We start from the raw sequence: 14,093 nt of genomic DNA, 5'->3' as shown, positions 1-14,093 counted from the left end.
CCATCATTACCCCATCATCCCCGGTTGTCTCACGTTGCCCCGTGCCCCCCCCCCCTCGGCCCCTCGCAGCTGACCCGGAGGAGGGCCCTGCGGACGACGCCCTCGGCCCCGCGCACCTCCAGCAGCAGCAGGTGATCCAGCACGGCACCCCCACCTCCTCCTCCTCATCCTCCTCCTCGTCGTCGTCATCATCCGCCGCAGCCAACGGCCTCCCGCCGACGACATCGTCGTCGTCCACTCACGATGCGGCGGCGGCGCAAGCGAGGGCGGCGCTGGGCCTGGGCCTCGCGTCCTCGCGGCCGCAGCCGACGAACAGCTGACAGGACGGCGCCACAGCCGCTCCGGGCCGCGCGGCGCCGTCTTCCCTCGCCGCCGATCCTTGAGACGCGAGGAACTCGTCGAGGCCGTGACGACCGCTGCTCCAAGCCGCTCACTACGTACGCATTGGAGGGAACTCCCGGCGGGGGTGGGGGGACAACGCTGCCTTACTCGAGCGAGCGCAACCGTGTTGGCTCCGCTTGCGCCGTGCGTTCGGTGGACAGACGAGCGATGATGGTCGGGAGGGGGCCAGGAGCTCGTCCGAGCCGCGCCCTCCAATTAATACTCACGGCGGGACCACGATGCCGTGCGGCGCTCGGACGTGGCGGGGTGGGGGGGTGGCTGCGCCCTCCCTCCCCCCGCAACCCGGCTTCCCCCAGAGCTCCGTGCGAAAATATAACCACCGTGCGTTTGCGTGCGGGAGCAGCCAAGCAGCGGAAAGCAGCATCTCCATGAAAAAATGAAATCCAGCCTCCTAGTGAAAACCTCCGCCTGGGCACGACGACGTCTCTCGGACAGCGCGCCGGGAATCCGGGATGACGGAGGAGCCGCCGTGCCGATAGGGGGGGGGTGGGGGGGGTCTCTCCTCGTTTACGGCGGCTCCATCAAGTGCCGCTAGCACGGCGAGTTCCCCCTTTACCCCAGCACCCGGAACGGACTCGGGCGGCGAGGACTCAGCTGCTATAATTTGTACGATGCAATCTCCCAAAGAGCTACTCGACCCGCAGGACGCAAGCCCGCGGGCGGGCGGGCGGACGAACGGACGAACGAAAGGACAAACCGACTCGGAGCACTTCCACGGCGCGAGGGCTGGGTGCCGAGATTTTAACCGGAAACCGCACTGCGTCGGTGCCCGGCAGTACGCGCACGCACGCGCGCGCGTGTACGCGAGCCGAGGGTTAGAGGGGCGAGGTGCCATCGGCCTGCGCCCCTGACGCTGTACGCGAAGAAGCTGTCGCGCGCCCTTTGCCTTGTGCCAACCTAGGCGAGTTACACACGGACTGTTAGCGGTGGACGCAGCCCAACAGAGGGGTAGAGCTCTCGTCTCATAGATGGGGGTTCTTCATCCTCATGACCTGCCACGGTACTTCTTACTCAGTTTGCCATCTTGTTTCCTACTCCTGCCTTAGCCCCGTTTACAGAGACCGCTGGGTCATTCGACTTCCGGCAACAGTCCTCCTCCTGTTGGCAATGATCGTCGCGCGCCAAGCGCCCGTTTAGCTGGTGGCTCCATCTCCCTTCCAATGCGAACGGAGTGGTCACGAGTGGTACGCACCCGGCGATTGCAGTGCACGTTCCACGTGGAGAGGCGACAGACCTGGTTTCAATTGACATCGAGACGTCGTGGGAAATTAGAAATCGCGCACTTTCACACGTACGCACGACATCTCGGTCTTTCATTTGAACCAGCGCTAGGTCACGTGAAATGTGTTTTTCACAATCACCGGGCGCGCTCGCAAGCTCGTAAACCGCTTGGTGTGCATGTGAACGCGGGTAAAATGGCAAACGTGGAATTGTGTACCGGGGTGGGTTCCAAGGACGGGAGTGAGGAGGCCTAGGACACGGCCTAGGGTACGCGTCTAAATGCACGGTCCCTTGGTCAATCCACTGCTGGATGAGGGCCTCCCCACGTTGTGGGGCAGTTACGTGGCCATCCTTCACCACCCTGGACAGAGTGCGGGTTGAAGGCGGGGACCATAGACGTGGAAGCAGTGAAGTACAGTATAATGGATTCTGCTGCACAGCACAGGCCTCTTTGGGTTGCGTCTCCCTTGATGCTGCTGATGCAAGTGGCGACGAGGTCGGGGGTGGAATGATGCATCGACTCGCCGACAAACGTCGATTTTTAATCCCGCTATACCCACACAAAAATTATCGGGTTTTCTTCACGCCGTACTCTCTGTACGTAATTAGTTCTTCAACCCCTGCGGCAACAACAACAACGATCTTACAGAAATACTTGATCGTCAAATCGCGTCGCCGCCTCGAGTCGCTAACGATTCACCGAACTGGTGAAGGAGGATGAATCGTTCCGCCCCTGACCAACGCGTCGCACTCCACCTCCCGTGGAGCGAGGGATGGTGGAGCCCCGCGGCCTCCCACGTTTCCCCCCTCCTCCACTTCCCTGTTAAAACTGCCGACAAACCTAACCTCCTGAGCACGCGTAAAAACGAGGCTGATGCAATGTACATACACGGGTGGCATGTGGGCAACGGCCGTCGGTCTTGTCCGTCTGTCACGCAGACCGGCTGTAGATTTGTCTCGACACCAAACGGCCAGACACATTCTCTCTCGACGTGCACCGTCCGTCCACGTGTCTGGCGAGCGGAGATGGGCCGGAGATGGCGCAAGGCCGTCTGGCGTCAACACAAGACTCTGGACGCACCGTACTGCCCGTCCCCGACCGTTTTGGGGTGTCGAGATGCACTCCCGACACGGACAGTTCGTCTCCACGTCACGCTGTCTGCGCGACGTCTCCACGTCACGCTATCTGCGCGATCTGCGTGACGTGGAGACAGTCTGGCTGTGGAGACTGACGGACTGTTTTGACGGACCGTTTGCCCGTGTGGTGCGTGGACACGGGCTGGAGTTGTTCGTCTCGCGCGTCCCACTAAAGGTCGTCCGACACGTGCGCTGCCCGCATCAGTAATCCTTTGCCTTAAAAGTGCATGCGTTCAGTTTCATTATTTTATTTGAAAATGTTACCATTTTTTTTCAAGTCCCGTCAATATTCAGACACCACTGTGTAATGGCAAATAGGGGTTTTTAATACTAATAATTTAAATTGCTTTGGTTGTTAAGTGTATATGCAGTTATGCTACAAACTGGTTGCAAATAGACGCTGCGTAACGGCAGCTGCTTTAGATTACATGATACGACGCCCATACACACTACTGTATAATTATTTCAAATCCTGACTCTGACGTCGGATTTAACATGTAAATATTGATAACACGCTTTTTTTTAAGTTGTGCCCGGTCTCCCGAGTGTGTGAATCTTGGCCAGTTCGGTTGTACCGCTGTGGTGGTGGTATAGGCGGTTAATGGTGCCAATGGTGGTGTATGAGGTGGTGTAGACGGTGTTGTGAAGGCGATTTGAGTTGCAGGTGGGAGCCATTGATGTATGAGATGGTAGAGTGCACAGGGTTGGAGGCTGTGAATGGGCGGTGGTGTTGTGGTTGTGTTGGTTGTGGATGTGTTGGTAGCTGGTGGTGCTGATGGGAAGATGTTTTGGAGTAGTAGACAGTAGCAATCGAGATCGTCATAATGGAGGTGGTGGTGATGGTGGTAAGTAACCGGCCTCTGTGGAGGAGGCTCGTGAAGGACGCTACTGGGCAACAACGGAGGGCAGAGGAGCGACACTCACGAGCGGAGTGCCGGGTGGCTAAAATACAGCAAGTTGGCGCAGTAGTGAGTACAGCTGGTGCATCTACCAGTCATCTCAGTCAGCCAACCCATGGCACCTGGGTCTGTCCCAAGCTGTCAGTGAGCCTTCGACACTTCACGTGGCCTCAAAGTGCACTTGGCCTGGCACAGGCGCCGTGGTGCCATCACCGTTACTTAGTGGCGAATGGCGGCTATTGGTAAGTAACCGAGGTGGTAGCAGTGGAGGTGGTGTTGATGGTGGTGGTAAGTAATGGAGGTGGTGTTGATGGTGGTGGTAAGTAACCGAAGTGGTGGTAATGGAGGTGGTGTTGATGGTGGTGGTGCTGAGAAATGATGTAGGAGTCGGCGGCGAAGGTGAGTGACGGATGTCGCGCCGTGTGGCCGGTGCACGGAGCTAGCCGTGCGCTGGTCCAGTTTTCCCGTCGACGTGAAACGCGCAACCGAGGTGCTGGTCGGGTTGGCGGGCGCCGAAATCCTCACGGCGACTCTGCTCCTGGCTTCGCTACTCCCGCCGCTTGCCGTCACACGGCCACGCCCATCAGGTTGACGCGCCGGTTGTGGTAGCGCTTCGAAATGTCCCCCTCGATCTGCGAACGACACGCCGCCGTGAGCTGGTGTGACATCGAAGAGTACTCCAAGTGTACGATTTGTGATGCCAGGGGAACAATTCTGTTTTAGAAATACAACTCCCAAGGTTGGAAGAATATATATAGAGTTCAGTCACCCCCAAGGGTACAGATACAATGTTTACGTGGGTGTCCCTTGCCCACTGGATGCTTCTGGTGTTGCCAACTCTCGCAGTTTTCCAGCAGGCGCCCCGATTGGAGGATTTCTGGGGGAGGAACTTAGTTCCCTGCCCGCCTCGCCACTTACTGTTCCCACTACCCATCATGCATCACTTCTTATCTGCGCCTCTGACGATGCAGTGGTGGTTTTGGCCGCTCGTTTTTTTTCAAATTTGAATTTTGCCAAAGTGTTGCCCCGTAAAACCCGAGAAAGAGCGGCACGCGACGGCGTTAGCGACGGCGCGTACAGAGCGAACGTACGAGCGCCTGTAGCTCCCGGGAGCGCGCCAGCAGCACGTCGAGGCTGGGCTGCAGCGCCACCTGCTCCTGCAGCGCCTCCCGCTGGCGCTGCACCGCCGCGTCGCGCTTCCGCAGCGCCGCCTCCGCCTGCCGCAGCTTCTGGTTCAGCGTCGTGGTGAGCCGGTCGACGTAACTGCACGCCCATGCACACGCACGTACACATGCACACGCACGTACACATGCACGTACACATGCACGTGCACGTACACGTGCACGTACACATGCACACGCACGTGCGCCGGCACAACGTGAGAACGCGGTAGCCGCGGTCAAACACGACTGGACTGCCCACTCCCCACCGAGTCTCGTAATGTGATAATGGAAGAGTCCGAAGTGAGAGTTATAGGTTGCCACCCGTTCTGATTTTCCCAGGATCCTCTTGTGGCAGTCATTCTGGGAAACTTGTGTAAGCCTTCCCGGTCACATACTATTTATTATTTTTATACCGGTTGTATAATAATGATGATAAACCACTCAAGATAATTGACTTGAACGTATACCGCTCCCCTCTTGTGCTAACGTAAGATTATTTGTATGTAGCTTGAACTTCTTTCATAGCCAACCGTGCTAATCGGAGGTGCATGGGGAAGTACAACAAACTAAACACAACAGGCAGTTTTAAAGAAATGCCTTTTTGCTCCAGTGGCTTACTAATATCAGAACGTTCCAGACGGTCGCAGAAGCGCATGATGCGGTGACCGTCTTTATCCTACGTTTTGTCCACTATCAATTCCCACCAAGCAAAGCCGACGCCAGCCGTGCAGACCCTTTCCCCGCCACCTCCTCCCCCCGCGGCTTCCAACCCCCCCCACCACCCGGTGGTGGCACCTCACCGCGGTGACGCGTGGATCATGAAGAGCTGGCGCATCTTGAGCGAGGTGAGGCGCTGGGTGAGCGCCCGCGTCTCTCCCAGCGCGGCCTCCACGCCGCGCCGCGACTGCTCCTGCAGCACGAGCGGCGCCGCCTCGAACTGGTTGATGGACAGAACGTCGGCCTCCTCGCTCAGCTCCGCCGCGCGCTGGACAAGGAAAGCCTCCAGCTGGGGCGGAGGGGGATAAGCGAAAGCTATGAGCTGTTTTATTTTATTTCCCAGGTAAGGCGCACTGAGCCGTGTAGCTCTTTTCCAGAAGCGACCACCCTGGCTATCACAAACGACAGCTCAACGAAGTGGCTTATTGTCACATGGAAATGTGTAGCGGCCAAATACTCTGAACACGTGATGTCGATTCTAAACGTGGAGGGAAAAACTGGAGGACCCGGAGGAAATTCCACGGGGAGAGAGAGAGACACGCAAACTCCAAATATACAGGCTTCGGGATCGAACCCACGACCTGCATACCAGGCAAGGGAGATAACATCTGGCCACCACGGTTCGATGGGTGAGAGGCAGGGGATCGGTGAGGAGGAGCGATGGGGGCGAGGGGGAGAAATGGTGGGAGACGGGAGAGGGCAAGGGAGGGAGATGATGAAAGGGCGAGAGACGGGAGGGAGGTGGGGGTGAGATGGAGAGCTGGGGAGGTTTCAGTTTTCATGTATTAGGTATAGCCCCGTGAGCCATTCGGTTCTTGAATCGTATGCAACCGCAACAAACAAAAAACTAAAATATGAACAAGAAAACATCTTTAAGTGACTATGCGCAAACAGAAAAATCCAGGAAAATACAGCAAAAACTTCCAGAAAAAGCACCGTACGCCAACGCTGTGTGCAAAAATCCCAGTGGGATGCAAGTCAACAAGGTGTACCGCCTCCCCACTCCCGTTGGGGACTGAGCCGGACTGCGATTGAGGCTCATGGCCAGAGTCCCTGTGCTGCGTTTGGGACAGAACTGGGCCACTGTTGCTGGGCTCCCAGTGGTAAGTAAAACCAAGCAAGTTCGGAAAAAATCACGCGGAAATATTTACTTGGCATCGTGGAAGCCAACGGGCGGCTGTCACGGCAAATCGCGTCCACATATTTGCTACATTTCCTCCTCCACTCTGGTTTGTTTCTCCAAATGTTTTAAGGAAACCGTTTGTTTAATGTGGCCGGTGTTCAAGAGGGAACGTTGGGCTCATGTTGGATCGTCTTCACGAGAGTTGCTGGACGCATGGATAGGTCTCGTGCAAAGATACGTTAAACATAAGTTGGAAAGCGTTCATCAGAAATAAAAAAATATTTTTTTTTACTTTTCATTTCATCCGTTAAAGCCCAGCACGGCGTATAGCTATATAGCTCTTTTTCAGAAGCGACCTGGCCACAGATGACAGCTCAACGAAGTGGGGGCTCATCACGTGGAAATTTATAGCAGCCCAATAATCTAAACGCGTGATGTTGATTCTAAATGTGGAAGGAAAAACCAGAGGACCCGGAGAGAGAGACACCCAGACTCCTAATATACAGCAGGCGTCAGGGGTCGGGATAGAACCCACGACCTCCCGCATACCAGGCGAGGTAGTTAACATCTCACCACCGTGGCGTCCCTTTGTGCGGGGTGGGAGGGGGTGGGGGTGTAAGGGAGGGGGGTAGGGGAGGGGGGTAGGGGAGGGGGCACGTGCGGGCAGGGGGTGGGCAAGCACCTCCATGAGCTCGTCGATGAACTGGTTCCGCGTTTCCAGGTTTTCCAGCACCGTGAGGGCATCTGTACCGTGAGCCTCGCCCGCTCCTGAACCCACAGACACACCGGTGTGATGCGGAGGTGTGTCATGGTGGTGTGACGCGGTGTGGCGGTGGTGTCATACGGTATGTGGTGGTGTGACGGTGTGCGGTGGTGTGCGGTGCTGTGACGTGTGAGCAGTGGTGTGACACGGTTTGTGGAGTGACGCAGTGGTGTGACGCGGTGTGGCGGTGGTGTGACACGGTGTGTGATGGTGTGACATGGTATTCGGTGGTGTGACGCGGTGTGGCGGTGGTGAGCTGTGCTCTGCGGTGCCGTGAGTGCCGGCCGGCTGTGTCGCAGTGACAGCAGATCCACCGACCATCTCCTTGGCTGCCCGGGTCGCACTCCTTCCCGTCGTCCACAACCTCGATCGTCCAAGCGGCATCACCACCACCGTCACCACCATCACCACCGGCGCCGGCATCCTGACGCATGCAAGGGGTGAAGGGAGCGCAGATGGCAAGTGGATGAGTGGGTGAGGCGGGCGCAGGTGGCATGTGGGCGAGGGGGAGTGGTTGTGGGTAATGTGCGGCGAGCGGTTGAAGTGACTGTGTGTGGCGAGTGGACACACGTGCCCCTCACCCCACTGGTTATCATGGAAGGTGAACGAGCATCGGTGGCGAGCGGTGAGTCACCACCACAACGCTCGTTCAAGCAGTCGGCACCGACGCTCACCTCGCCGCCTCCCTCCAGGCTGATTTCCCAGTCGATGCCCTCCGCTTCCTCACCACCGGGCTGTGCGTCACCCTCACCACCACCGTTCCTCGCGTCCACCGGCGTCTCCGCGGTGAAGTCGCCAAAATCGATTCCCCCGGCCTCCTCCTTGGCGCCGCGGAAAAAGCGAAGCGAAAGTCACGATCGTCTGTCCGAGGCAATGGCTCACCAGGTGAGCGGGGTTACGGCTCACCCGGCGAGGAGGGGATGCGATGGCCTGCTGCGGCAATGACAGAGTGGCAGCCGAATGCGTTGGAACGCTCCCGAGAGCCGTGCTCGCCGAGGAGACGGAGCGATGAAATCGTCTCGAGGCACAGGTGGCGAGGCGGACCGCTGCACCGCAGGATTGTGAAAGACGGAAATGTCTCGGGGAGGCCTCCATCCAACAGCGGATTGATCGTAGCTGCTGCTGATGATGATGCAGGGGGTAACGCTCACCCGGTGAGTGATGACACTCACTCGGCGAGTGGGGTAACGCTCACCTGCTTGGCCGGTGAGGAGAGGTCCCCTTTGTCTGCGGGGACGGTGGGGGGGTGCAGGGAGGAAGGGGGCTTCCCCGTGCGCCACTCGTGCACCGTTGTGTTCCCCTTGTGCTGCACGTGTCTCAGCAGCGGCAGCACCTTGTCCCGGTCACTGACGAGACGCACGCGCACGGCATGTGTGTACGTGCAAGTACGTACGTGTCTACGGACCCAGGTGTAGTGGGTTAACTAACACAAAAATCCCCTGTACAGCCTTCACAGACTGTTGGGGCAAGTGCCGTTAGTGAACGCCTATTAAGGCTGGCACGACACACGAGGGGGTGGGTGGCCAGCACAAAGCCCGGCTGCCTTTGTCTCCCGAGTGGTGATGTTTTACGCATGTACCAGGGTACTAATTTGAGGCTGAGTAGACCTAGGGAGAGCCCAGGACCGGTTCAGATAATTTTCGGGCATGAGCGGGATTTGACCTCCGGTCACCAGTTCTGTAGCGCAGCGCGCTAACCAATGCGCCAACGCTCCCCAACGTCGAATCGCACGCACACGCATGTACGCGCACACGCGTGCCGTGTCTCACCCCTCGCACACGAACTCCACGCACGCCTGGTAGAGCGCCACGTGCTGGGCGAGCAGCGCCGACGCGGACGCCACTTCGCTCAGCGTGCCCGGCAGCTCCCGCAGCAGCGCCAGCAGCTCGTCACGCACGCTGTCTCCCTGCGGCACAAACGCCATCGCCACCGCATACGGGCAATCAATCAATCAATCAATCGCCACCACCACTACACAGGGGCAATCGCCACCACGAGACGGCATCTCGGTTAGCGAGATGTCGTGCTGGTGCGGCGACGGTGCCGGCGAGTTACCGAGATTCCGTGCTGGTGAGTTACCGAGATTCCGTGCTGGCGGCACGCCACGTAGAAGCCCTCGCGCAGCTCCGCCGCCGCGTTGGCGCACTCGGCCTCCCGCCGCGACATCTCCTGCTGCGTGGCGGCGCACTTGGCCATCTGGCGGCGCACCGCGGGCGCCTCGTACAGCACGCTGCGCGCCAGCATGTTTGCCAGCTCCGCTGCGGCGCACACGCACGGCACGCACACACGGCACGCACGGCACGCACGCACGGCACGCACACACGGCACGCACGGCACGCACGGGCGAGGGTTAAACTGCGGGACCGATGGCACGCGGTGTGACGCACGCGCCCTCCGCATTGAGGGATCGAAGGTCTCCGCGCGTGACGATCGACCGTCCCCGTTGGGCGAGGCGAGACGCTAGGAGGGATGGTGGCCGGTGGTCCCGAGAAGGGAACGGGCACGGGGGGGGGGCGTACCGCGGAGACGGAGCGATGAAATCGGCTCGTGTGCAGCAGCTCAACGGATTGTCGTGTCGCGAGACGGTTACAGATGGAACCAGATTGCGGAGGCCTGCATCTAGCAGTGGAGCGATCACGGCCAATGTTGATAGGATTTGTACTGTATCAGATTTGCGATTCCAGTGTCGGGTGTTGCAGCCGTCACCCGGACGTTAGCGTCCGCCCACGCACAATACGAACCTAGATAGACATTGTCCTTCTCGTACATCGACACGATGTCTTGCCAGTCCTGTAACAAAAAGAGGGGGCAGAATTGATCTGGGGGTTTGGAATATTTCACCGCCCACAATCGACTCGCAACGCCCGAGAACCGAGTTAAAACACGGTGGGAAGCCACTGAGATTCAAACTCGGGTCCTCGGATTCACCCGCTCACCTTCCGTTCTCCTTCATTAACGGACCGGAATTTGAACGTCTCATTTGAACGAAGGACAAATGGAATCCATCCGTACACGTACCAGGATTCGAGAAGCTTATTGCGAGCGTCAAGACCGACTTTAATGCGTGAACGTTTTCACGCGTGACCCTTAGAAAATGAACGGCACGCGACTTTGAGCTGATGAATGGCTGGGCCTCCCCTCTAACCTTCATCCGCTGTGAGGAGTATCGCCCGAAGATGTTCTTGCTGGAGGCCTCGGTGGAGCGCAGGATTTCCACGATGCGCAGGCAGTGGAAGTATTGAATGTCTGGTTGCACAGCAACACATAACAACAGCAACCAGTAATCGTGGCAACCAGTACCATCCCGTATCCAGAGAAACAAGCTCTTGACACACAGCATGCATAGTAACCGAGGGTAACCGAAGACTGTCGCACTAAACTCGATAACTGCAGCATCCTGTAACTATAGCAACAAGCTCTGATCCACAGCATCCATTAACAAAGGATAACCATTTCAAAGACATGATACACAGCATCCTGTAACCACAGCAACCAGTAACCACAGCATCGCATAACCACAGCAATCAGAGCATCCCGTTTCCATAGGCTAGACATCCACATTAACCCTGTATGTGCATGTCAGTAGCATCGTCAACTGAAACACAGATCGGGTCTGGAATTGAGGTCAGAATGCCCGCTACATCTGAGTTTGTGCAGGTGGGGGCAGGTGACTCGAGGTGGCATATCCAGGTGAGGTGCGCAGGTGAGAAAGCGGAGGCGAGATGTAAACGCGTGAACGCGTGCGTACAGCGTGCAGTGGGGTACAGGTGTAATGTCTGTGTAGGTGATGTCAGTACGTGAGTGTGGTGCACAGGCGACTGCAGGTGAGTTGCTCGCGGTGTGTGTTTGAAGTATAGGTGAGTAGGGTGTGTGAGCACGGCGAGTTTGGTGTACAGGTGAGGGCGTGTGAGTACGGTGAGTTTGGTGGACAGGTGATTGGTGAGCACAGGTTAGTACGGTGAGCTTGGAGTATTGGTGAGTATGATAAGTTTGGTGTACAGGTGAGTGGTGAGCACAGGTTAGTACGGTGAGCTTGGAGTATTGGTGAGTATGATAAGTTTGGTGTACAGGTGAGTGGTGAGCACAGGTTAGTACGGTGAGCTTGGAGTATTGGTGAGTATGATACGTTTAGTGTACAGGTGAGTGGTGAGCACAGGTTAGTACGGTGAGCTTGGAGTATTGGTGAGTATGATAAGTTTGGTGTACAGGTGAGTGGTGAGTACAGGTTAGTACGGTGAGCTTGGAGTATTGGTGAGTATGATAAGTTTGGTGTACAGGTGAGTGGTGAGCACAGGTTAGTACGGTGAGCTTGGAGTATTGGTGAGTATGATAAGTTTGGTGTACAGGTGAGTGGTGAGTACAGGTTAGTACGGTGAGCTTGGAGTATTGGTGAGTATGATAAGTTTGGTGTACAGGTGAGTGGTGAGCACAGGTTAGTACGGTGAGCTTGAAGCGTACAGGTGAGGGCGTGCGAGTACGGTGAGCTTGGAGTTCTGGTGAGTACGGTGAGTGCGGTGCGTGTGATTTACGTGTGCCGCTCAGTAGGCTGCGGATGTCCGGGTGCTCCGGCATGTCCCGCATGGCCACCGCGATCCTCTCCCGAATGGCGCCAACTGCACCCTGCCAACGCAGCCCGCAGTGACGGCGGTCGACCAGCCAATCTGTGTCACACGGGGACACGGGGACACGGGGACAAGGGGGTAGCAGTCAGTCTGTGTCACACGGGGACACGGGGACAAGGGTAGCGGCCTGCCTGTATCGCCCATGATTGTGGTGGACACGCTACTGATTGTTCAAGATTTGAAGCTTTCGTGACTGTAAGGATTCACACTCTTAGGCTTTTTCGGTAAAGTCACGTAGGGGAAAATAAATAAATAATAGAAAATACAATCTTGAAATAATAGAAATAAAATAATAAATCACGACGTTTCAGAGGCACCTGATGACGGAGACTTGTGTTGCCTCCGAAACGTCGTGATTTATTATTTTATTTCTATTATTATTTATTTATACCAACGTGACGCTACTGATTGTGTTGGACACGCTACGTAACGATGCCATTCCACCGGCATCGTTGCTTCACCTTGTGCAGACGGGGAGATGAGGAAGGTGTGTTGTTGTGGGGGGGGGGGCACAGTCGGGTGGAGACTCACCCAGGAGTTTGCTCGTGTGGATGTCTATCGGGATGTTCTTGTACTGGTCCTGTCGACACGGACAGAGGCACGCACAGACACAGCGAGTTGGCATGTATCCACACACACAGAGATAACAACACTTTGACAGGCACGCACCACACGTAAGTCACTGACGTACACATACCCAAACGACGCACACAACGGGTTTGACATACACAATGCACACACACACGCAACACAGACACTGACACACATCACAACGGGTTTGACATACACAATGCACACACACACGCAACACAGACACTGACACACATCACAACGGGTTTGACATACACAATGCACACACACGCAACACAAAGACACTGACACACACACAAAGCAATTCACGGACACAGCACACAAACACGGGACAAACGCACAAGATTTAAAACACTGACATACACAACACATCGATACTTAAGACACAGCACGCATTAACAACAACACAACATGGACACACAACACACACACACAACATATGGACCCATAGACACAACACTAAAACAAAAAAACGTAAACACACTGACACGCACTACGCATTGATACATCGACACAACACGCATACACTACTACACATTGATACACAACACACATTCAACACACACAACACACAGAGACAAAGATCCCCCCTACAGCCTTAACATACTGTTAGGGAAAGTGCTGTTAGCGAGCACCTATGAAGGCACACGAGGGGGTGGGTGGCCACCACCACGCCCGGTCGCCTTTGTCTCTCCAGATGCGATGTTTACTACACAGGTACTCATTTGAGGCTGAGTCGACCTCGGGGACGCCCAGGTAGATAATCGTCACTGATGTTGGCCGTGAGCGGGGATCGAACTCGGGTCGCCAGGTCCGTAGCGCTAACCACTACACCACCGCTCCCCTCGGAGAGGCATGGACGACACAATACACAACGACACCTAAACAGCTTTGACACGAGCCACGGTGTTGGTGGTAATGTCGGGAATGATGGTGAAGGGTGATTAGAATGGTAGTGCCGGTGATGATGATGGTGGTGGTGATGATACAGCGATGCCAATGAACCAACCTCCATAATCGCAGCAGCAGCAGCTTGTATTCCTGTGTTAGGTGTACGTATTATGTCTAAGCTATAATTGTGCTAACGTTATGTGCATCGAGTGATTAATTCTCTATAATGTAGGTGCTGAGTATATTGTGTGTGATGGGTGTGTGGTACAGAGTGTTCGTCGTGCTGATCTATATTACGCGTCTTGTCAATCTTATAGGCGTTTTATGTATTTTGCGTATTACGTATGTTACGTGTGCCGAATTGTGTTACGCGTGTGTATAGTATGATATGTTGTATGTATATTATGTTACGTATCATTGGAGTAGCGTGTGCATGATATGTTGCGTGCGCTTATTGTGTATTACACACACACGCAGGTATATTATAATACATAATAATACTACAGCGCGCCGTGTGTGTGAGAGTGTGAGCTGTGGTCTGGCAGGCAGCACACGTGAACACAT

The 14,093-nt window shown here is 56.0% G+C and overlaps 2 protein-coding genes across 6 annotated transcripts in view; one reads left to right on the top strand and one right to left on the bottom strand.

The window, feature by feature from the left end:
* The window catches only part of LOC144724683 (cyclic AMP-dependent transcription factor ATF-7-like), a 22,036-nt gene extending 18,744 nt beyond the window's left edge, over positions 1-3,292 (top strand). For all 5 annotated transcript variants that reach the window (XM_078604005.1, XM_078604002.1, XM_078604006.1 and 2 more), the window contains one exon: positions 70-3,292. In XM_078604005.1, coding sequence (XP_078460131.1) covers positions 70-320 — 251 coding nt within the window. In that variant the 3' untranslated portion in view covers positions 321-3,292. The remainder of the gene's footprint in view (positions 1-69) is intronic.
* Positions 2,993-14,093, bottom strand: LOC144724684 (CDK5 regulatory subunit-associated protein 3-like). Its single transcript, XM_078604007.1, has 14 exons — positions 13,648-14,093; positions 12,579-12,627; positions 11,955-12,086; positions 10,571-10,671; positions 10,167-10,215; positions 9,505-9,683; positions 9,195-9,331; positions 8,621-8,771; positions 8,100-8,246; positions 7,744-7,849; positions 7,345-7,430; positions 5,623-5,828; positions 4,751-4,922; positions 2,993-4,291 (listed from the first exon to the last, which is right to left on the bottom strand). Exons 1-14 carry the CDS (start codon positions 13,651-13,653, stop codon positions 4,226-4,228), a joined length of 1,587 nt encoding a protein of 528 aa, XP_078460133.1. The 5' UTR covers positions 13,654-14,093; the 3' UTR covers positions 2,993-4,225.

The sequence above is a fragment of the Lampetra planeri genome, chromosome 21 (assembly GCF_965212315.1).
Source record: "Lampetra planeri chromosome 21, kcLamPlan1.2.h2, whole genome shotgun sequence".
Taxonomy (NCBI): domain Eukaryota; kingdom Metazoa; phylum Chordata; class Hyperoartia; order Petromyzontiformes; family Petromyzontidae; genus Lampetra; species Lampetra planeri.
Note: the sequence above shows the minus strand (reverse complement) of the source record. Positions and strands in the feature narration are given on the sequence as shown.

Bases quoted from the DNA above. Each gene is read 5' to 3' on its own strand.
- LOC144724684 (XM_078604007.1), bottom strand. The intron at 10,672-11,954 runs GTAAATCACACG...CTGTGCAACCAG, and splicing joins CAGCCTACTGAGCGGCACAC to ACATTCAATACTTCCACTGC. The intron at 7,850-8,099 runs GTGAGCGTCGGT...TGCATGCGTCAG, and splicing joins GCCTGGAGGGAGGCGGCGAG to GATGCCGGCGCCGGTGGTGA.